We start from the raw sequence: 27,500 nt of genomic DNA, 5'->3' as shown, positions 1-27,500 counted from the left end.
CACAGACTCACCACACAGACTCACACAGACTCACCACCACACAGACACACACACACTCACCACACAGACACACACAGACTCATCAACACACAGACACACACACTCACCACACAGACACACACAGACTCATCAACACACAGACACACACACTCACCACACAGACACACACAGACTCATCAACACACAGACTCATCAACACACAGACACACAGACTCATCACCACCACACAGAGACACACAGACTCACCAACACACAGACTCATCACCACCACACAGAGACACACAGACTCATCACCACCACACAGAGACACACAGACTCACCAACACACAGACTCATCACCACCACACAGAGACACACAGACTCATCACCACCACACAGAGACACACAGACTCACCAACACACAGACTCATCACCACCACACAGAGACACACAGACTCACCAACACACAGACTCATCACCACCACACAGAGACACACAGACTCACCAACACACAGACTCATCACCACCACACAGAGACACACAGACTCACCAACACACAGACTCATCACCACCACACAGAGACACACAGACTCACCAACACACAGACTCATCACCACCACACAGAGACACACAGACTCACCAACACACAGACTCACCACCACCACACAGAGACACACAGACTCACCAACACACAGACTCATCACCACCACACAGAGACACACAGACTCACCAACACACAGACTCATCACCACCACACAGAGACACACAGACTCATCACCACCACACAGAGACACACAGACTCACCAACACACAGACTCATCACCACCACACAGAGACACACAGACTCATCACCACCACACAGAGACACACAGACTCACCAACACACAGACTCACCACCACCACACAGAGACACACAGACTCACCAACACACAGACTCATCACCACCACACAGAGACACACAGACTCACCAACACACAGACTCATCACCACCACACAGAGACACACAGACTCACCAACACACAGACTCACCACCACCACACAGAGACACACAGACTCACCAACACACAGACTCATCACCACCACACAGAGACACACAGACTCACCAACACACAGACTCATCACCACCACACAGAGACACACAGACTCATCACCACCACACAGAGACACACAGACTCACCAACACACAGACTCATCACCACCACACAGAGACACACAGACTCATCACCACCACACAGAGACACACAGACTCACCAACACACAGACTCATCACCACCACACAGAGACACACAGACTCATCACCACCACACAGAGACACACAGACTCACCAACACACAGACTCATCACCACCACACAGAGACACACAGACTCATCACCACCACACAGAGACACACAGACTCACCAACACACAGACTCATCACCACCACACAGAGACACACAGACTCACCAACACACAGACTCATCACCACCACACAGACTCACCACACAGAGACACACAGACTCATCACAGAGACACACAGACTCACCACCACCACACAGAGACACACAGACTCACCACCACCGCACAGAGACCCATAGACTCACCACCACCACACAGAGACCCATAGACTCACCACCACCACACAGAGACCCACAGACTCATCACCACCACAAAGAGACCCATAGACTCACCACCACCACACAGAGACACACAGACTCACCACACAGAGACACACAGACTCACCACCACACAGAGACACACATACTCATCACAGAGACACACAGACTCATCACCACCACACAGAGACCCATAGACTCACCACCACCACACAGAGACACACACAGACTCACCACCACCACACAGAGACACACAGACTCACCACACAGAGACACACAGACTCACCACCACCACACAGACTCATCACCACCACACAGAGACACACAGACTCACCACCACCACACAGAGACCCATAGACTCACCACCACCACACAGAGACCCACAGACTCACCACCACACAGAGACCCATAGACTCACCACCACCACACAGAGACCCATAGACTCACCACCACCACACAGAGACACACAGACTCACCACCACCACACAGAGACCCATAGACTCACCACCACCACACAGAGACCCACAGACTCACCACCACACAGAGACCCATAGACTCACCATCACCACACAGAGACACACAGACTCACCACCACCACACAGAGACCCATAGACTCATCACCACCACACAGAGACCCACAGACTCACCACACAGAGACCCATAGACTCATCACCACCACACAGAGACCCACAGACTCACCACAGAGACCCACAAACTCACCACAGAGACCCATAGACTCACCACCACCACACAGAGACCCACAGACTCACCACAGAGACCCACAGACTCACCACAGAGACCCACAGACTCACCATAGAGACCCACAGACTCACCACACAGAGACCCACAGACTCACCACAGAGACCCATAGACTCACCACACAGAGACCCACAGACTCACCACAGAGACCCACAGACTCACCACAGAGACCCACAGACTCACCACAGAGACCCACAGACTCACCACAGAGACCCACAGCCTCACCACAGAGACCCATAGACTCACCACACAGAGACCCACAGATTCACCACACAGAGACCCACAGTCTCACCACAGAGACCCACAGACTCACCACAGAGACCCATAGACTCACCACCACACAGAGACCCACAGACTCACCACACAGAGACCCACAGTCTCACCACAGAGACCCACAGACTCACCACAGAGACCCACAGACTCACCACAGAGACCCACAGACTCACCACACAGAGACCCACAGACTCACCACAGAGACCCACAGACTCACCACAGAGACCCACAGACTCACCACAGAGACCCACAGACTCACGACAGAGACCCACAGACTCACCACAGAGACCCACAGACTCACCACAGAGACCCACAGAGACCCACAGACTCACCACACAGAGACCCACAGACTCGCCACACAGAGACCCACAGACTCGCCACACAGAGACCCACAGACTCACCACAGAGACCCACAGACTCACCACAGAGACCCACAGACTCACCACAGAGACCCACAGATTCACCACACAGAGACCCACAGACTCACCACACAGAGACCCACAGACTCACCACAGAGACCCACAGACTCACCACAGAGACCCACAGACTCACCACAGAGACCCACAGACTCACCACAGAGACCCACAGACTCACCACACAGAGACCCACAGACTCACCACACAGAGACCCACAGATTCACCACACAGAGACCCACAGTCTCACCACAGAGACCCACAGACTCACCACAGAGACCCATAGACTCACCACCACACAGAGACCCACAGACTCACCACACAGAGACCCACAGTCTCACCACAGAGACCCACAGACTCACCACAGAGACCCACAGACTCACCACAGAGACCCACAGACTCACCACACAGAGACCCACAGACTCACCACAGAGACCCACAGACTCACCACAGAGACCCACAGACTCACCACAGAGACCCACAGACTCACGACAGAGACCCACAGACTCACCACAGAGACCCACAGACTCACCACAGAGACCCACAGAGACCCACAGACTCACCACACAGAGACCCACAGACTCGCCACACAGAGACCCACAGACTCGCCACACAGAGACCCACAGACTCACCACAGAGACCCACAGACTCACCACAGAGACCCACAGACTCACCACAGAGACCCACAGATTCACCACACAGAGACCCACAGACTCACCACACAGAGACCCACAGACTCACCACAGAGACCCACAGACTCACCACAGAGACCCACAGACTCACCACAGAGACCCACAGACTCACCACAGAGACCCACAGACTCACCACACAGAGACCCACAGACTCACCACACAGAGACCCACAGACTCACCACACAGAGACCCACAGACTCACCACACAGAGACCCACAGACTCACCACACAGAGACCCACAGACTCACCACCACACAGAGACCCACAGACTCACCACCACACAGAGACCCATAGACTCAACACTACACAGAGACCCATAGACTCACCACCACACAGAGACCCATAGACTCACCACCACCACACAGAGACCCCTAGACTCATCACCACCACACAGAGACCCACAGACTCACCACACAGAGACCCACAGACTCACCACCACCACACAGAGACCCATAGACTCATCACCACCACACAGAGACCCACAGACTCACCACACAGAGACCCACAGACTCACCACACAGAGACCCACAGACTCACCACACAGAGACCCACAGACTCACCACACAGAGACCCACAGACTCGCCACACAGAGACCCATAGACTCGCCACACAGAGACCCACAGACTCACCACACAGAGACCCACAGACTCACCACACAGAGACCCACAGACTCACCACAGAGACCCACAGACTCACCACACAGAGACCCACAGACTCACCACACAGAGACCCACAGACTCACCACACAGAGAGCCACAGACTCGCCACACAGAGACCCACAGACTCACCACACAGAGACCCACAGACTCACCACAGAGACCCACAGACTCACCACAGAGACCCATAGACTCACCACCACCACACAGAGACCCACAGACTCACCACACAGACACCCACAGACTCGCCACAGAGACCCATAGACTCACCACACAGAGACCCATAGACTCACCACACAGAGACCCACAAACTCACCACACAGAGACCCACAGACTCACCACACAGAGACCCACAGACTCACCACAGAGACCCACAGACTCACCACAGAGACCCACAGACTCACCACAGAGACCCACAGACTCACCACAGAGACCCACAGACTCACCACAGAGACCCACAGACTCACCACACAGAGACCCACAGACTCACCACACAGAGACCCACAGACTCACCACACAGAGACCCACAGACTCACCACACAGAGACCCACAGACTCACCACACAGAGACCCACAGACTCACCACAGAGACCCACAGACTCACCACAGAGACCCACAGACTCACCACAGAGACCCACAGACTCACCACACAGAGACCCACAGACTCACCACAGAGACCCACAGACTCACCACACAGAGACCCACAGACTCACCACAGAGACCCACAGACTCACCACACAGAGACCCATAGACTCACCACAGAGACCCACAGACTCACCACACAGAGACCCACAGACTCACCACAGAGACCCACAGACTCACCACACAGAGACCCACAGACTCACCACAGAGACCCACAGACTCACCACAGAGACCCACAGACTCACCACCACCACACAGAGACCCACAGACTCACCACACAGAGACCCACAGACTCACCACACAGAGACCCACAGACTCACCACACAGAGACCCACAGACTCACCACAGAGACCCACAGACTCACCACAGAGACCCACAGACTCACCACAGAGACCCACAGACTCACCACAGAGACCCACAGACTCACCACAGAGACCCATAGACTCACCACCACCACACAGAGACCCACAGACTCACCACACAGAGACCCACAGACTCACCACACAGAGACCCACAGACTCACAATAGAGACCCACAGACTCACCACACAGAGACCCACAGACTCACCACACAGAGACCCACAGACTCACAATAGAGACCCACAGACTCACCACAGAGACCCACAGACTCACCACCACCACACAGAGACCCACAGACTCACCACACGGAGACCCACAGACTCACCACACAGAGACCCACAGACTCACAATAGAGACCCACAGACTCACCACACAGAGACCCACAGACTCACCACAGAGACCCACAGACTCACCACAGAGACCCACAGACTCACCACAGAGACCCACAGACTCACCACAGAGACCCACAGACTCACCACAGAGACCCACAGACTCACCACAGAGACCCACAGACTCACCACAGAGACCCACAGACTCACCACACAGAGACCCACAGACTCACCACACAGAGACCCACAGACTCACCACAGAGACCCACAGACTCACCACAGAGACCCACAGACTCACCACAGAGACCCACAGACTCACCACAGAGACCCACAGACTCACCACACAGAGACCCACAGACTCACCACACAGAGACCCACAGACTCACCACCACACAGAGACCCACAGACTCACCACCACACAGAGACCCATAGACTCAACACTACACAGAGACCCATAGACTCACCACCACACAGAGACCCATAGACTCACCACCACCACACAGAGACCCATAGACTCACTACCACCACACAGAGACCCATAGACTCACCACCACCACACAGAGACCCATAGACTCATCACCACCACACAGAGACCCATAGACTCACCACCACCACACAGAGACCCACAGACTCACCACACAGAGACCCATAGACTCACCACCACCACACAGAGACCCATAGACTCACCACCACCACACAGAGACCCATAGACTCATCACCACCACACAGAGACCCATAGACTCATCACCACCACACAGAGACCCATAGACTCACTACCACCACACAGAGACCCATAGACTCACCACCACCACACAGAGACCCACAGACTCATCACCACCACACAGAGACCCATAGACTCACCACCACCACACAGAGACCCATAGACTCACCACCACCACACAGAGACCCATAGACTCACCACCACCACACAGAGACCCACAGACTCACCACACAGAGACCCATAGACTCATCACCACCACACAGAGACCCACAGACTCATCACCACCACACAGAGACCCATAGACTCATCACCACCACACAGAGACCCATAGACTCACTACCACCACACAGAGACCCATAGACTCACCACCACCACACAGAGACCCATAGACTCACCACCACCACACAGACCCACAGACTCACCACACAGAGACCCATAGACTCACCACCACCACACAGAGACCCACAGACTCACCACCACCACACAGAGACCCATAGACTCACCACCACCACACAGAGACCCACAGACTCACCACCACCACACAGAGACCCACAGACTCATCACCACCACACAGAGACCCACAGACTCACCACCACCACACAGAGACCCACAGACTCACCACCACCACACAGAAACCCACAGACTCACCACACAGAGACCCATAGACTCACCACCACCACACAGAGACCCACAGACTCACCACCACCAAACAGAGACCCACAGACTCATCACCACCACACAGAGACCCACAGACTCACCACCACCACACAGAGACCCACAGACTCACCACCACCACACAGAGACCCATAGACTCACCACACAGAGACCCACAGACTCACCACCACCACACAGAGACCCACAGACTCACCACCACCACACAGAAACCCACAGACTCACCACACAGAGACCCATAGACTCACCACCACCACACAGAGACTCATAGACTCATCACCACCACACAGAGACCCACAGACTCACCACCACCACACAGAGACCCATAGACTCACCACCACCACACAGAGACCCACAGACTCACCACCACCACACAGAGACCCACAGACTCACCACCACCACACAGAGACCCATAGACTCATCACCACCACACAGAGACCCACAGACTCACCACCACCACACAGAGACCCATAGACTCACCACCACCACACAGAGACCCATAGACTCACCACCACCACACAGAGACCCATAGACTCATCACCACCACACAGAGACCCACAGACTCATCACCACCACACAGAGACCCATAGACTCATCACCACCACACAGAGACCCATAGACTCACCACCACCACACAGAGACCCATAGACTCACCACCACCACACAGAGACCCATAGACTCACCACCACCACACAGAGACCCATAGACTCACCACCACCACACAGAGACCCATAGACTCACCACCACCACACAGAGACCCATAGACTCATCACCACCACACAGAGACCCATAGACTCACCACCACCACACAGAGACCCACAGACTCACCACCACCACACAGAGACCCACAGACTCACCACCACCACACAGAGACCCACAGACTCACCACCACCACACAGAGACCCACAGTCTCATCACCACCACACAGAGACCCACAGACTCACCACCACCACACAGAGACCCACAGACTCACCACCACCACACAGAGACCCACAGACTCACCACACAGAGACCCACAGACTCACCACACAGAGACCCACAGACTCACCACAGAGACCCACAGACTCACCACAGAGACCCACAGACTCACCACAGAGACCCACAGACTCACCACACAGAGACCCACAGACTCACCACAGAGACCCACAGACTCACCACACAGAGACCCACAGACTCACCACAGAGACCCACAGACTCACCACACAGAGACCCATAGACTCACCACAGAGACCCACAGACTCACCACACAGAGACCCACAGACTCACCACAGAGACCCACAGACTCACCACACAGAGACCCACAGACTCACCACAGAGACCCACAGACTCACCACAGAGACCCACAGACTCACCACCACCACACAGAGACCCACAGACTCACCACACAGAGACCCACAGACTCACCACACAGAGACCCACAGACTCACCACACAGAGACCCACAGACTCACCACAGAGACCCACAGACTCACCACAGAGACCCACAGACTCACCACAGAGACCCACAGACTCACCACAGAGACCCACAGACTCACCACAGAGACCCATAGACTCACCACCACCACACAGAGACCCACAGACTCACCACACAGAGACCCACAGACTCACCACACAGAGACCCACAGACTCACAATAGAGACCCACAGACTCACCACACAGAGACCCACAGACTCACCACACAGAGACCCACAGACTCACAATAGAGACCCACAGACTCACCACAGAGACCCACAGACTCACCACCACCACACAGAGACCCACAGACTCACCACACGGAGACCCACAGACTCACCACACAGAGACCCACAGACTCACAATAGAGACCCACAGACTCACCACACAGAGACCCACAGACTCACCACAGAGACCCACAGACTCACCACAGAGACCCACAGACTCACCACAGAGACCCACAGACTCACCACAGAGACCCACAGACTCACCACAGAGACCCACAGACTCACCACAGAGACCCACAGACTCACCACAGAGACCCACAGACTCACCACACAGAGACCCACAGACTCACCACACAGAGACCCACAGACTCACCACAGAGACCCACAGACTCACCACAGAGACCCACAGACTCACCACAGAGACCCACAGACTCACCACAGAGACCCACAGACTCACCACACAGAGACCCACAGACTCACCACACAGAGACCCACAGACTCACCACACAGAGACCCACAGACTCACCACCACACAGAGACCCACAGACTCACCACCACACAGAGACCCACAGACTCAACACTACACAGACCCATAGACTCACCACCACACAGAGACCCATAGACTCACCACCACCACACAGAGACCCATAGACTCACTACCACCACACAGAGACCCATAGACTCATCACCACCACACAGAGACCCATAGACTCACCACCACCACACAGAGACCCATAGACTCATCACCACCACACAGAGACCCATAGACTCACCACCACCACACAGAGACCCACAGACTCACCACACAGAGACCCATAGACTCACCACCACCACACAGAGACCCATAGACTCACCACCACCACACAGAGACCCATAGACTCATCACCACCACACAGAGACCCATAGACTCATCACCACCACACAGAGACCCATAGACTCACTACCACCACACAGAGACCCATAGACTCACCACCACCACACAGAGACCCACAGACTCATCACCACCACACAGAGACCCATAGACTCACCACCACCACACAGAGACCCATAGACTCACCACCACCACACAGACCCACAGACTCACCACACAGAGACCCATAGACTCATCACCACCACACAGAGACCCACAGACTCATCACCACCACACAGAGACCCATAGACTCATCACCACCACACAGAGACCCATAGACTCACCACCACCACACAGACCCACAGACTCACCACACAGAGACCCATAGACTCACCACCACCACACAGAGACCCACAGACTCACCACCACCAAACAGAGACCCACAGACTCATCACCACCACACAGAGACCCACAGACTCATCACCACCACACAGAGACCCATAGACTCACCACCACCACACAGAGACCCATAGACTCACCACCACCACACAGACCCACAGACTCACCACACAGAGACCCATAGACTCACCACCACCACACAGAGACCCACAGACTCACCACCACCAAACAGAGACCCACAGACTCATCACCACCACACAGAGACCCACAGACTCATCACCACCACACAGAGACCCACAGACTCACCACCACCACACAGAGACCCATAGACTCACCACCACCACACAGAGACCCACAGACTCACCACCACCACACAGAGACCCATAGACTCATCACCACCACACAGAGACCCACAGACTCACCACCACCACACAGAGACCCATAGACTCACCACCACCACACAGAGACCCATAGACTCACCACCACCACACAGAGACCCATAGACTCATCACCACCACACAGAGACCCATAGACTCATCACCACCACACAGAGACCCATAGACTCACCACCACCACACAGAGACCCATAGACTCACCACCACCACACAGAGACCCATAGACTCACCACCACCACACAGAGACCCATAGACTCACCACCACCACACAGAGACCCATAGACTCACCACCACCACACAGAGACCCATAGACTCATCACCACCACACAGAGACCCATAGACTCACCACCACCACACAGAGACCCACAGACTCACCACCACCACACAGAGACCCACAGACTCACCACCACCACACAGAGACCCACAGACTCACCACCACCACACAGAGACCCACAGTCTCATCACCACCACACAGAGACCCACAGACTCACCACCACCACACAGAGACCCACAGACTCACCACCACCACACAGAGACCCACAGACTCACCACCACCACACAGAGACCCACAGACTCACCACCACCACACAGAGACCCATAGACTCACCACCACCACACAGAGACCCACAGACTCACCACCACCACACAGAGACCCACAGTCTCATCACCACCACACAGAGACCCACAGACTCACCACCACCACACAGAGACCCACAGACTCACCACCACCACACAGAGACCCACAGACTCACCACCACCACACAGAGACCCACAGTCTCAGTGCCGTGACCTTGACAGCTGCTGCTGCTTGCCACTGACAGCACTTGCCCCCTACAGCCCCCGCGTGACGCTACCTGGGGGACCTTTGTCTGTGTGTGGCAGGGCCCTCAGGCTGGGCTACCTCACTCAGGAGGCCATCGATGACTATGAGCCGGCACTCATGTTCACCATCCCACGGCTCGCCATCGTCTGGTGAGCCTACATCACCTACACCACCATCACCTACACCATCACCGTCACCTCCACCATTGCCTCTCACCCACTCACCCACTCACACACCCACCCACACACCCACCCACTCACCCACCCACCCACTCACCCACCCACCCACTCACCCACTCACCCACCCACTCACCCACCCACTCACCCACCCACTCACCCACCCACTCACCCACCCACTCACCCACCCACTCACCCACTCACTCACTCACCCACTCACTCACTCACCCACCCACCCACCCACTCACTCACTCACTCACTCACCCACCCACTCACTCACCCACCCACTCACTCACCCACTCACCCACCCACTCATTCACCCACTCACTCACCCACTCACCCACTCACTCACCCACTCACCCACCCACCCACCCACTCACTCACTCACTCACTCACCCACCCACTCACTCACCCACCCACTCACTCAGCCACCCACTCACCCACCCACTCACCCACCCACCCACCCACCCACTCACTCACCCACCCACCCACCCACTCACCCACCCACTCACCCACCCACCCACCCACTCATCCACCCACCCACTCACCCACCCACTCACCCACTCATCCACCCACCCACTCACTCACCCACCCACCCACTCACTCACCCACCCACTCACCCACCCACCCACCCACTCATCCACCCACCCACTCACCCACCCACCCACTCACTCACCCACCCACCCACCCACCCACTCACCCACCCACCCACTTACCCACCCACCCACTCACTCACCCACCCACTCACCCACCCACCCACTCATCCACCCACCCACTCACCCACCCACTCACCCACTCATCCACCCACCCACTCATCCACCCACCCACTCACCCACTCACCCACCCACTCACTCACCCACTCACTCTCTCACCCACTCACTCTCTCACTCAACCACCCACCCACCCACCCACTCACCCACCCACTCACCCACCCACCCACCCACTCATCCACCCACCCACTCACCCACTCACCCACCCACTCACTCACCCACCCACCCACCCACTCATCCACCCACCCACTCACCCACTCACCCACCCACTCACTCACCCACTCACTCTCTCACCCACTCACTCTCTCACTCAACCACCCACCCACCCACTCACCCACCACCCACTCACCCACCCACCCACCCACCCACTCACCCACCCACCCACGCACCCACTCACCCACCCACTCACCCACTCACTCACCCACTCACTCACCCACCCACCCACTCACCCACCCACCCACTCACCCACCCACTCACCCACCCACCCACCCACTCACCTACCCACCCACCCACCCACTCACCCACTCACCCACCCACTCACCCACTCACCCACCCACCCACCCACCCACTCACCCACTCAACCACTCACCCACTCACCCACCCACTCACCCACCCACCCACTCACCCACCCACCCACCCACTCACCCACTCACCCACCCACCCACTCACCCACTCAACCACTCAACCACTCACCCACCCACCCACCCACTCACCCACTCACCCACCCACCCACCCACCCACTCACCCACTCAACCACTCACCCACTCACCCACTCACCCACCCACTCACCCACCCACTCACTCACCCACTCACTCACTCACTCACCCACTCACTCACCCACCCACCCACTCACCCACTCACCCACCCACTCACTCACCCACTCACCCACCCACTCACTCACCCACCCACCCACCCACCCACTCACCCACCCACTCACCCACCCACCCACCCATGACCACCCTGGTGACGTGTGAGTGTGTGTCTCCTACTGGGTGTGCGTTCTGCGTGACCAGCGGGCTGCTGATCTTTCCCGAGGGGCCCTTGAACCAGGAGCGTCGTCCCGATCAGATGTCCAACCTGTTCCGCCCCTTCCACTCACTCCTCGTCAAGATCCGGTGAGACACGGGGAGACACGGGGGAGACACGGGGAGACACGGGGGAGACACGGTGGAGACACAGGTGCGAGACACGGGGGGGAGACACGGGGGAGACACGGGGGGGAGACACAGGGGGGAGACACGGGGGAGACACGGGGGAGCTACGGGGGAGACACGGGGGAGACACGGGGGGGAGACACGGGGGGGAGACACGGGGGAGACACGGGGGAGACACTGGGGAGACGCGGGGGAGACACGGGGAGACACGGGGGAGACGCGGGGGAGACGCGGGGGAGACGCGGGGGAGACGCGCGGGGGAGACGCGGGGGAGACGCGGGGGAGACGCGGGGGAGACGCGGGGGAGACGCGGGGGAGACGCGGGGGAGACGCGGGGGAGACACGGGGAGAGACGCGGGGGAGACGCGGGGGAGACGCGGGGGAGACGCGGGGGAGATACGGGGGGGGAGACACGGGGGAGACACGGGGGAGACACGGGGGAGACACGGGGGAGACACGGGGGAGACACGGGGGGGACACGGGGGGGACACGGGGGGGACACGGGGGAGACACGGGGGAGACACGGGGGGGACACGGGGGGGACACGGGGGGGACACGGGGGGGACACGGGGGGGACACGGGGGAGACACGGGGGAGACACGGGGGAGACACGGGGGGGGAGACACGGGGGAGACACGGGGGGGACACGGGGGGGACACGGGGGGGACACGGAGGGGACACGGGGGAGACACGGGGGAGACACGGGGGGGGAGACACGGGGGAGACACGGGGGGGGAGACACGGGGGGGGAGACACGGGGGGGGAGACACGGGGGAGACACGGGGGAGACACGGAGGGGACACGGAGGGGACACGGGGGAGACACGGGGGAGACACGGGGGAGACACGGGGGAGACACGGGGGGGACACGGGGGGGACACGGGGGGGACACGGGGGGGACACGGGGGGGACACGGGGGGGACACGGGGGGGACACGGGGGGGACACGGGGGAGACACGGGGGAGACACGGGGGGGACACGGGGGAGACACGGGGGAGACACGGGGGGGACACGGGGGGGACACGGGGGGGACACGGGGGGGACACGGGGGGGACACGGGGGGGACACGGGGGGGACACGGGGGGGACACGGGGGAGACACGGGGGGGACACGGGGGGGACACGGGGGGGACACGGGGGAGACACGGGGGGGACACGGGGGGGACACGGGGGGGACACGGGGGGGACACGGGGGGGACACGGGGGGGACACGGGGGGGACACGGGGGGGACACGGGGGAGACACGGGGGGGACACGGGGGGGACACGGGGGGGACACGGGGGAGACACGGGGGAGACACGGGGGGGACACGGGGGGGACACGGGGGGGACACGGGGGAGACACGGGGGGGACACGGGGGGGACACGGGGGGGACACGGGGGGGACACGGGGGAGACACGGGGGGGACACGGGGGAGACACGGGGCAGACACGGGGGGGGAGACACGGGGGAGACACGGGGGAGACACGGGGGGGGAGACACGGGGGGGGAGACACGGGGGGGGAGACACGGGGGGGGAGACACGGGGGGGGAGACACGGGGGGGGAGACACGGGGGGGGAGACACGGGGGGGGAGACACGGGGGGGGAGACACGGGGGGGGAGACACGGGGGGGGAGACACGGGGGGGGAGACACGGGGGGGGAGACACGGGGGGGGAGACACGGGGGGGGAGACACGGGGGAGACACGGGGGGGGAGACACGGGGGGGGAGACACGGGGGGGACACGGGGGAGACACGGGGGGGACACGGGGGGGACACGGGGGGGACACGGGGGGGGAGACACGGGGGGGGAGACACGGGGGGGGAGACACGGGGGGGGAGACACGGGGGAGACGGGGGGGGAGACACGGGGGGGGAGACACGGGGGGGGAGACACGGGGGGGGAGACACGGGGGGGACACGGGGGGGGAGACACGGGGGGGGAGACACGGGGGGGGAGACACGGGGGAGACACGGGGGGGGAGACACGGGGGGGGAGACACGGGGGGGGAGACACGGGGGAGACGGGGGGGGAGACACGGGGGGGAGACACGGGGGAGACACGGGGGGGACACGGGGGGGGAGACACGGGGGGGGAGACACGGGGGGGACACGGGGGGGACACGGGGGAGACACGGGGGAGACACGGGGGGGGAGACACGGGGGGGGAGACACGGGGGGGACGCGGGGGGGACGCGGGGGAGACGCGGGGGGGACGCGGGGGAGACGCGGGGGAGACCCGGGGGGGACGCGGGGGAGACGCGGGGGGGACGCGGGGGAGACGCGGGGGGGACGCGGGGGGGACGCGGGGGAGACGCGGGGGAGACGCGGGGGAGACGCGGGGGAGACGCGGGGGAGAGACGCGGGGGGGAGACGCGGGGGGGAGACGCGGGGGAGACGCGGGGGAGACGCGGGGGGGGAGACGCGGGGGAGACGCGGGGGAGACGCGGGGGAGACGCGGGGGAGACGCGGGGGAGACGCGGGGGGGACGCGGGGGAGACGCGGGGGGGACGCGGGGGGGACGCGGGGGAGACGCGGGGGAGACGCGGGGGAGACGCGGGGGGGACGCGGGGGGGACGCGGGGGGGACGCGGGGGAGACGCGGGGGGGACGCGGGGGAGACGCGGGGGGGACGCGGGGGGGACGCGGGGGAGACGCGGGGGGGACGCGGGGGGGACGCGGGGGGGACACGGGGGAGACACGGGGGGGACACGGGGGGGACACGGGGGAGACACGGGGGGGGAGACACGGGGGAGACACGGGGGAGACACGGGGGAGACACGGGGGGGACACGGGGGGGACACGGGGGAGACACGGGGGAGACACGGGGGGGACACGGGGGGGACACGGGGGAGACACGGGGGGGGAGACACGGGGGGGGAGACACGGGGGAGACACGGGGGAGACACGGGGGAGACACGGGGGGGACACGGGGGGGACACGGGGGAGACACGGGGGGGGAGACACGGGGGGGGAGACACGGGGGAGACACGGGGGGGACACGGGGGGGACACGGGGGGGACACGGGGGGGACACGGGGGGGACACGGGGGGGACACGGGGGGGGAGACACGGGGGGGGAGACACGGGGGGGGAGACACGGGGGGGGAGACACGGGGGGGGAGACACGGGGGGGGAGACACGGGGGGGGAGACACGGGGGAGACACGGGGGAGACACGGGGGAGACACGGGGGGGACACGGGGGGGACACGGGGGGGGAGACACGGGGGGGGAGACACGGGGGGGGAGACACGGGGGGGGAGACACGGGGGGGGAGACGCGTGGGGGACGCGGGGGGGACGCGGGGGAGACGCGGGGGAGACGCGGGGGAGACGCGGGGGGGACGCGGGGGAGACGCGGGGGGGGACGCGGGGGGGAGACGCGGGGGAGACGCGGGGGAGACGCGGGGGAGACGCGGGGGAGACGCGGGGGAGACGCGGGGGAGACGCGGGGGAGACGCGGGGGAGACGCGGGGGAGACGCGGGGGAGACACGGTGGGAGACACGGGGGAGACACGGGGAGACACGGGGAGACACGGGGAGACACGGGGGGGAGACACGGGGGAGACACGGGGAGACACGGGGGAGACACGGGGGAGACACGGGGGAGACACGGGGGAGAAACGGGGGAGACACGGCGGGGAGACACGGGGGAGACACGGGGGAGACACGGGGGAGACACCGGGTGAGACACGGGGGAGACACGGGGGAGACACGGGGGAGACACGGGGGAGACACGGGGGGGAGACACGGGGAGACACGGGGGGGAGACACGGGGAGACACGGGGGAGGTGACGGTGGTGGTGGTGATGATGTTGATGGTGGTGATGGTGGTGACGGTGGTGACGGTGGTGGTGGTGGTGGTGGTGGTGATGATGTTGATGGTGGTGACGGTGGTGGTGGTGACGGTGGTGGTGGTGGTGGTGATGGTGTTGATGGTGATGGTGGTGACGGTGGTGACGGTGGTGGTGGTGGTGATGGTGGTGGTGACGATGTTGATGGTCACCATCACCTCCTCCTCCCATCACCATGACGACGTTGACGATGACGTTGATGACGTTGATGACGTTGATGTTGACGTTGTTGATGTTGATGATGTTGACGACGTTGATGTTGATGTTGACGTTGATGATGTTGACGACGTTGATGTTGATGTTGTTGATGTTGATGATGTTGACGACGTTGATGTTGATGTTGTTGATGACTTTGATGATGTTGACGTTGATGATGTTGACGTTGATGTTGACGTTGATGATGATGACGTTGATGTTGACGTTGATGATGTTGACGTTGATGTTGACGTTGATGTTGACGTTGATGATGACGTTGATGATGACGTTGATGTTGACGTTGATGATGTTGACGTTGATGATGTTGACGTTGATGATGTTGACGTTGATGATGTTGACGTTGATGATGACGTTGATGATGACGTTGATGTTGACGTTGATGATGTTGACGTTGATGTTGACGTTGATGATGTTGACGTTGATGACGTTGATGTTGACGTTGATGATGTTGACGTTGATGATGTTGACGTTGATGTTGACGTTGATGATGTTGACGTTGATGTTGACGTTGATGATGACGTTGATGACGTTGACGATGACGTTGACGACATTGATGTTGACGACGATGTTGATAACGACGTTGATGTTGACGTCGATGTTGACGTCGATGTTGACGTCGACGACGTTGACGATGACGTTGACGTTGATGTTGACGTCGATGTTGACGTCGATGTTGACGTCGATGTTGACGTCGACGACGTTGACGATGACGTTGACGTTGATGATGACGTCGACGACGTTGACGTTGATGTTGACGATGTTGACGTTGACGTTGACGATGTTGACGTTGATGTTGACGTTGATGTTGACGTTGACGTTGACGTTGATGATGACGTTGACGACGTTGACGTTGATGATGACGTCGACGACGATGACGTTGATGTTGACGATGTTGACGTTGACGTTGACGATGTTGACGTTGACGTTGACGATGTTGACGTTGATGTTGACGTTGATGTTGACGTTGACGTTGACGTTGATGATGACGTTGACGACGTTGACGTTGATGATGACGTCGACGACGATGACGTTGATGTTGACGTTGACGTTGACGATGACGTTGATGTTGACGTTGACGTTGATGATGACGTTGATGTTGACGTTGACGTTGATGATGACGTCGACGACGTTGACGTTGATGTTGACGATGTTGACGTTGATGTTGACGTTGATGTTGACGTTGACGTTGATGATGACGTTGACGACGTTGACGTTGATGTTGACGATGTTGACGTTGATGTTGACGATGTTGACGTTGACGTTGACGTTGATGATGACGTTGACGACGTTGACGTTGATGATGACGTCGACGACGATGACGTTGATGTTGACGATGTTGACGTTGACGTTGATGATGACGTCGACGACGTTGACGTTGATGTTGACGATGTTGACGTTGACGTTGACGTTGATGATGACGTCGACGACGTTGACGTTGATGTTGACGATGTTGACGTTGATGTTGACGTTGATGTTGATGATGACGTCGACGACGTTGACGTTGATGTTGACGATGTTGACGTTGACGATGACGTTGACGTTGATGATGACGTCGACGACGTTGACGTTGATGTTGACGATGTTGACGTTGATGTTGACGTTGATGTTGACGTTGACGTTGATGATGACGTTGACGACGTTGACGTTGATGATGACGTCGACGACGATGACGTTGATGTTGACGATGTTGACGTTGACGTTGACGATGTTGATGTTGACATTGATGTTGACGTTGACGTTGACGTTGATGATGACGTTGACGACGTTGACGTTGATGATGACGTCGACGACGATGACGATGACGTTGACGATGTTGACGTTGATGTTGACGTTGACGTTGACGTTGATGATGACGTCGACGACGATGACGATGACGTCGACGATGTTGACGTTGATGTTGACGTTGATGTTGACGTTGATGATGACGTTGACGTTGATGTTGACGTTGACGTTGACGTTGATGATGACGTCGACGACGATGACGTCGACGATGTTGACGTTGATGTTGACGTTGATGTTGACGTTGATGTTGACGATGTTGACGTTGATGTTGACGTTGATGTTGACGTTGATGATGACGTTGACGTTGACGATGTTGACGTTGATGTTGACGTTGATTATGATGTTGACGTTGATGTTGACGTTGATGACGACGTTGACGATGTTGACGTTGATGTTGACGTTGATTATGATGTTGACGTTGACGATGTTGACGTTGATGTTGACGTTGATTATGATGTTGACGTTGATGTTGACGTTGATGTTGACGTTGACGATGTTGACGTTGATGATGACGTTGACGTTGATGTTGACGTTGATGTTGACGTTGATGTTGACGTTGACGTTGACGATGTTGACGTCGATGTTGACGTCGATGTTGACGTTGATGTTGACGTTGACGTTGACGATGTTGACGTTGATGTTGACGTTGATGTTGACGATGTTGACGTTGATGTTGACGTTGATTATGATGTTGACGTTGATGTTGACGATGTTGACGTTGATGTTGACGTTGATGTTGACGTTGACGTTGACGTTGATGTTGACGTTGACGATGTTGACGTTGATGTTGACGTTGATTATGATGTTGACGTTGATGTTGACGTTGACGATGTTGACGTTGATGTTGACGTTGATTATGATGTTGACGTTGATGTTGACGTTGATGTTGACGTTGACGATGTTGACGTTGATGTTGACGTTGATTATGATGTTGACGTTGATGTTGACGTTGACGATGTTGACGTTGATGATGACGTTGACGTTGATGTTGACGTTGATGTTGACGTTGATGTTGACGTTGACGTTGACGATGTTGACGTCGATGTTGATGTTGATGTTGACGTTGACGATGTTGACGTTGATGTTGACGTTGATGTTGACGTTGACGTTGACGATGTTGACGTTGATGTTGACGTTGATGTTGACGTTGACGTTGACGATGTTGACGTCGATGTTGATGTTGATGTTGACGTTGACGATGTTGACGTTGATGTTGACGTTGATGTTGACGTTGACGTTGACGATGTTGACGTTGATGTTGACGTTGATGTTGACGTTGACGTTGACGATGTTGACGTTGATGTTGACGTTGATGTTGACGTTGACGATGTTGACGTTGATGTTGACGTTGATGTTGACGTTGACGTTGATGTTGACGTTGATGATGACGTTGACGTTGATGATGACGTTGACGTTGACGATGTTGACGTTGATGTTGACGTTGATGATGACGTTGACGTTGACGATGTTGACGTTGATGTTGACGTTGATGATGACGTTGACGTCGATGTTGACGTTGATGTTGACGTTGATGATGACGTTGACGTCGATGTTGACGTTGATGTTGACGTTGACGATGTTGACGTTGATGTTGACGTTGATGTTGACGTTGATGTTGACGTTGACGTTGACGATGTTGACGTCGATGTTGACGTTGATGTTGACGATGTTGACGTTGATGTTGACGTTGACGTTGACGTTGATGATGACGTCGACGACGATGACGATGACGTCGACGATGTTGACGTTGATGTTGACGTTGATGTTGACGTTGATGTTGACGATGTTGACGTTGATGTTGACGTTGATGTTGACGTTGATGATGACGTTGACGTTGACGATGTTGACGTTGATGTTGACGTTGATGTTGACGTTGACGTTGACGATGTTGACGTTGATGTTGACGTTGATGTTGACGTTGACGATGTTGACGTTGATGTTGACGTTGATGTTGACGTTGACGTTGATGTTGACGTTGATGATGACGTTGACGTTGATGATGACGTTGACGTTGACGATGTTGACGTTGATGTTGACGTTGATGATGACGTTGACGTTGACGATGTTGACGTTGATGTTGACGTTGATGATGACGTTGACGTCGATGTTGACGTTGATGTTGACGTTGATGATGACGTTGACGTCGATGTTGACGTTGATGTTGACGTTGACGATGTTGACGTTGATGTTGACGTTGATGTTGACGTTGATGTTGACGTTGACGTTGACGATGTTGACGTCGATGTTGACGTTGATGTTGACGATGTTGACGTTGATGTTGACGTTGACGTTGACGTTGATGATGACGTCGACGACGATGACGATGACGTCGACGATGTTGACGTTGATGTTGACGTTGATGTTGACGTTGATGTTGACGATGTTGACGTTGATGTTGACGTTGATGTTGACGTTGATGATGACGTTGACGTTGACGATGTTGACGTTGATGTTGACGTTGATGTTGACGTTGATGTTGACGTTGATGTTGACGATGTTGACGTTGATGTTGACGTTGATGTTGACGTTGATGATGACGTTGACGTTGACGATGTTGACGTTGATGTTGACGTTGATTATGATGTTGACGTTGATGTTGACGTTGATGACGACGTTGACGATGTTGACGTTGATGTTGATGTTGACGTTGATGTTGACGTTGACGATGTTGACGTTGATGATGACGTTGACGTTGATGTTGACGTTGATGTTGACGTTGATGTTGACGTTGATGTTGACGTTGACGTTGACGATGTTGACGTCGATGTTGACGTTGATGTTGACGTTGACGATGTTGACGTTGATGTTGACGTTGATGTTGACGTTGACGTTGACGATGTTGACGTTGATGTTGACGTTGATGTTGACGTTGACGTTGACGATGTTGACGTTGATGTTGACGTTGATGTTGACGTTGACGTTGATGTTGACGTTGATGATGACGTTGATGTTGACGTTGATGATGACGTTGACGTTGACGATGTTGACGTTGATGTTGACGTTGATGATGACGTTGACGACGATGTTGACGTTGATGTTGACGTTGATGATGACGTTGACGTCGATGTTGACGTTGATGTTGACGTTGATGTTGACGTTGATGTTGACGTTGACGTTGACGATGTTGACGTCGATGTTGACGTTGATTATGATGTTGACGTTGATGACGTTGACGACATCGATGTTGACGTTGATGTTGACGTTGCCACCTTCCCCAGCGACCTGCTACGGACCCTCACTTCCACGGAGCTCTCCACGCTGGAGCGCAGCCTGTGTGTCTCCCTCGACTCAGAGCTGCCAGCCACCGCACGTCCACCCCCCCCCCACCTCCACCACCTCCACCACCTCCACCACCTCGTCCACCTCGTCCACCTCCTCCACTCCACCGGCGGTAGCAGTAGCGGTAGCGCCGCAATCCGACGGACCTTCGAACCGCGGCGTGTCAACCATCGCCACCATCACCGCCACCATCGCCGCATCATCGATGGCGGTGATGGGCGAGGAGGTGGAGGAGGTGGAGGAGGTGGAGGTGGAGGAGGAGGTGGAGGAGGTGGATGATGAGGAGGCCGGTGCCACGGCAGAGCTCGCCTGCTCCATGCAGTTTGACGAGCTGGAGCTGGCCCAGCTCTGCAGCCTGGTGCAGCAGGCCGGCACGCAGATGTCCACGCTCCTGTCGCCGCCCGGCAGCCGACGAGAGTCACCGGCTCGCCGACTCACCGGGGCGGGGGCGGCGGGGGGGGACGGGGCGGGCGGCACGCTCGGCACGGCCCTGGCAAGCTCCGTCACCACCATCGCCGCCACGAGCAGCTCCGTGGGCTACGTGAGCAGCTCCGTCACCGCCAGCGGGCTGCTACTCCGGCACCATCACCACGATCAGGGCCACCACCAAGATCACCAGCGTGGCCAGCACCACCAGCACCACCAGCGGCAGCAGCAGCAGCAGCAGCAGCGGCAGCAGCAGCGGCGGCAGCAGCAGCAGCAGCAGCAGCAAGGGGATGAGAGCCTCTTTGCCATCGATGATTTGGACGGTGGCGGTGTTTGTGTTGGTGGTGTGGGTGGTGGTGGTGGTGTTGGTGGTGGTGGCGGTGGTGTTGGTGTTGTGGGTGGTGGTGGTGGTGTTGGTGGTGGCGGTGGTGGTGGTGTTTGTGGTGGTGGTGTTTGTGGTGGTGAGGGTGGTGGTGGTGTTGGTGGTGGTGGTGTTGGTGGTGACAGACGAGGTGGTGGTACCATCATCACCGCACCCTCCCCACCCGCCGCACGGCGCTGTCGGCAAGTGACGTCACCTTTGCCGGTGCCGCCACCATCGCCGCCACTGCAGGTGATTGTGGGTAGATACGGGGGCCCCGTGGAGGTCTCTGTGACGGAGGTCCCAGCGACGGAGGTCCCAGCGATGGAGATCCCTGTGACGGAGGTCCCGGCGACGGAGGTCTCTGTGATGGAGGTCTCTGTGATGGAGGTCTCTGTGACGGAGGTCTCTGTGACGGAGGGCCCAGCGACGGAGGTCTCTGTGACGGAGGTCTCTGTGACGGAGGGCCCAGCGACGGAGGTCTCTGTGACGGAGGTCTCTGTGACGGAGGTCTCTGTGACGGAGGTCTCTGTGACGGAGGTCTCTGTGACGGAGGTCTCTGTGACGGAGGTCTCTACGACGGAGGGCCCAGTGACGGAGGTCTCTGTGACGGAGGTCCCAGCGACGGAGGTCTCTGTGACGGAGGTCCCGGCGACGGAGGTCCCAGCGACGGAGGTCTCTGTGACGGAGGTCTCTGCGATGGAGGGGCGCACGGCGGAGGAGATTGCCCAGAGAACTGGTGGCATGAGGCTGTCTGCCACGGTCATCTTCAAACCCAGAGCGGTGGTGGACGCTGTGGTGGTGGGGGGGGTGGACGCTGTGGGGGGGGTGGACGTGGTGGTGGAGGAGGAGACGGTGGAAAGGAGGAGGTGGAGGCGAGGAGAGGTGGAGGAGGCGGTGGAGGAGGTTGAGAGGGTGGAGGAGGCGGTGGAGGAGGTGGAGGAGGTGGAGGAGGTGGAGGTGGAGAAGGTGGTGGAGTTGGCTGAGGGTGAGGAGGGGGCAGAGGAGGGGAGGGGGGAGAGGCCTCCGGGTCGGAGGCGACATCACAGCCTGGGGCACCATCGCAAGAAACGACATCCGTCAGGTGAACACCACCAACAACAACACCACCACCAGCACCACCACCACATTGAGTAGACCACCACCACCACACTGAGTAGACCACCACCACCACCACACTGAGTAGACCACCACCACCACCACATTGAGTAGACCACCACCACCACCACACTGAGTAGACCACCACCACCACCACACTGAGTAGACCACCACCACCACCACATTGAGTAGACCACCACCACCACCACATTGAGTAGACCACCACCACCACCACACTGAGTAGACCACCACCACCACACTGAGTAGACCACCACCACCACCACATTGAGTAGACCACCACCACCACATTGAGTAGACCACCACCACCACACTGAGTAGACCACCACCACCACATTGAGTAGACCACCACCACCACATTGAGTAGACCACCACCACCACACTGAGTAGACCACCACCACCACCACATTGAGTAGACCACCACCACCACCACCACACTGAGTAGACCACCACCACCACACTGAGTAGACCACCACCACCACCACATTGAGTAGACCACCACCACCACCACCACATTGAGTAGACCACCACCACCACACTGAGTAGACCACCACCACCACACTGAGTAGACCACCACCACCACCACATTGAGTAGACCACCACCACCACCACCACACTGAGTAGACCACCACCACCACATTGAGTAGACCACCACCACCACCACCACACTGAGTAGACCACCACCACCACCACATTGAGTAGACCACCACCACCACCACACTGAGTAGACCACCACCACCACATTGAGTAGACCACCACCACCACATTGAGTAGACCACCACCACCACACTGAGTAGACCACCACCACCACCACACTGAGTAGACCACCACCACCACCACCACCACATTGAGTAGACCACCACCACCACCACCACACTGAGTAGACCACCACCACCACCACACTGAGTAGACCGCCACCACCACCACATTGAGTAGACCACCACCACCACCACCACACTGAGTAGACCACCACCACCACCACATTGAGTAGACCACCACCACCACACTGAGTAGACCACCACCACACTGAGTAGACGACCACCACCACACTGAGTAGACCACCACCACCACCACATTGAGTAGACCACCACCACCACACTGAGTAGACCACCACCACACTGAGTAGACTACCACCACCACCACATTGAGTAGACCACCACCACACTGAGTAGACCACCACCACCACTCACCACCACCACCACCACTCACCACCACCACCCCCACCACCACCACCACCCCCGACGTGGCCGCCGTGAGCCCCGTAGATTTTGTCCAATGGGATGTCCTCGCTGATCCCGGCAGGAGAATCGGCATCCGGAGATTTGGAGAACCCGGAGCTGGGACTCCTGGATCCGGAGCGGGGACTGGGATCCATTCATGCTGGGTAACATCGACATCAACATCACATCAACAACATCAACATCAACAACATCAACAACAACATCAACATCACATCAACAACATCAACAACATCAACATCAACATCACATCAACAACATCAACAACATCAACAACATCAACATCAACATCACATCAACAACATCAACATCAACAACATCAACATCAACATCACATCAACAACATCAACATCAACAACATCAACATCAACATCACATCAACAACATCAACATCAACAACATCAACATCAACATCACATCAACAACATCAACATCAACAACATCAACATCAACATCACATCAACAACATCAACATCAACAACATCAACATCAACATCACATCAACATCAACATCAACAACATCAACATCAACATCAACATCACATCAACAACATCAACATCAACAACATCAACAACAACATCAACATCACATCAACAACATCAACAACATCAACATCAACAACATCAACATCAACAACAACATCAACATCAACATCAACAACAACAACATCAACAACAACATCAACATCAACAACAACAACAAGATAATCAACAACATCAACATCAACAACAACATCAACATCACATCAACAACATCAACAACAACACCAACATCAACAACATCAACATCAACAACAACATCAACATCAACAACATCAACATCAACATCAACATCAACAACAACAACATCAACAACAACATCAACATCACATCAACAACATCAACAACATCAACATCAACAACATCATCAACAACAACATCAACATCAACATCAACAACAACAACATCAACATCAACAACAACAACAAGATAATCAACAACATCAACATCAACATCACATCAACAACATCAACATCAACAACAACAACAAGATAATCAACAACATCAACATCAACATCACATCAACAACATCAACAACAACACCAACATCAACAACATCAACATCAACATCAACATCAACAACATCAACATCAACATCAACATCAACAACAACAACATCAACAACAACATCAACATCACATCAACAACATCAACAACATCAACATCAACAACATCAACATCAACATCAACATCAACAACAACAACATCAACAACAACATCAACATCACATCAACAACATCAACAACATCAACATCAACAACATCAACATCAACAACAACATCAACATCAACATCAACATCACATCAACAACATCAACAACATCAACATCAACAACATCAACATCAACAACAACATCAACATCAACATCAACAACAACATCAACATCAACAACAACAACAAGATAATCAACAACATCAACATCAACAACAACATCAACATCACATCAACAACATCAACAACAACACCAACATCAACAACATCAACATCAACAACAACATCAACATCAACATCAACAACAACATCAACATCAACAACAACAACATCAACAACAACATCAACAACACCATCAACATCAACATCAACAACAAGATCATCAACAACATCAACATCAACAACAAGATCATCAACAACATCATGAACAACATCATCAACATCACCATCAACAACAACATCACCATCAACATCACCATCACCATCAATATCACCATCAACAACAACATCACCATCAACATCACCATCACCTCCTCCTCCTGCTACCATCACCATCACCTCCACCACCTACCATCAACATCACCACCTACCATCAACATCACCATCACCTTCTCCTCCTTCCATCACCTCATCCTGCCATCTCCTGGTCTCACCGGCTCCCCGTCTG

General features: G+C 56.8%; 1 protein-coding gene across 1 annotated transcript in view; it reads left to right on the top strand.

Moving 5' to 3' along the window:
- LOC144954062 (lateral signaling target protein 2 homolog) overlaps positions 1-27,500 on the top strand; it is a 63,471-nt gene that overhangs the window by 8,386 nt on the left and 27,585 nt on the right. The window contains 6 exon segments of the mRNA XM_078884638.1: positions 11,292-11,381; positions 13,192-13,293; positions 22,381-22,665; positions 22,667-24,029; positions 24,135-24,312; positions 25,647-25,728. Of these exon segments, the coding sequence (XP_078740764.1) occupies positions 11,292-11,381; positions 13,192-13,293; positions 22,381-22,665; positions 22,667-24,029; positions 24,135-24,312; positions 25,647-25,728 (2,100 nt within the window).

The sequence above is a fragment of the Lampetra fluviatilis genome, unplaced genomic scaffold (assembly GCF_964198595.1).
Source record: "Lampetra fluviatilis unplaced genomic scaffold, kcLamFluv1.1 SCAFFOLD_262, whole genome shotgun sequence".
In the NCBI taxonomy this organism is placed as follows: Eukaryota; Metazoa; Chordata; class Hyperoartia; order Petromyzontiformes; family Petromyzontidae; genus Lampetra; species Lampetra fluviatilis.
Note: the sequence above shows the minus strand (reverse complement) of the source record. Positions and strands in the feature narration are given on the sequence as shown.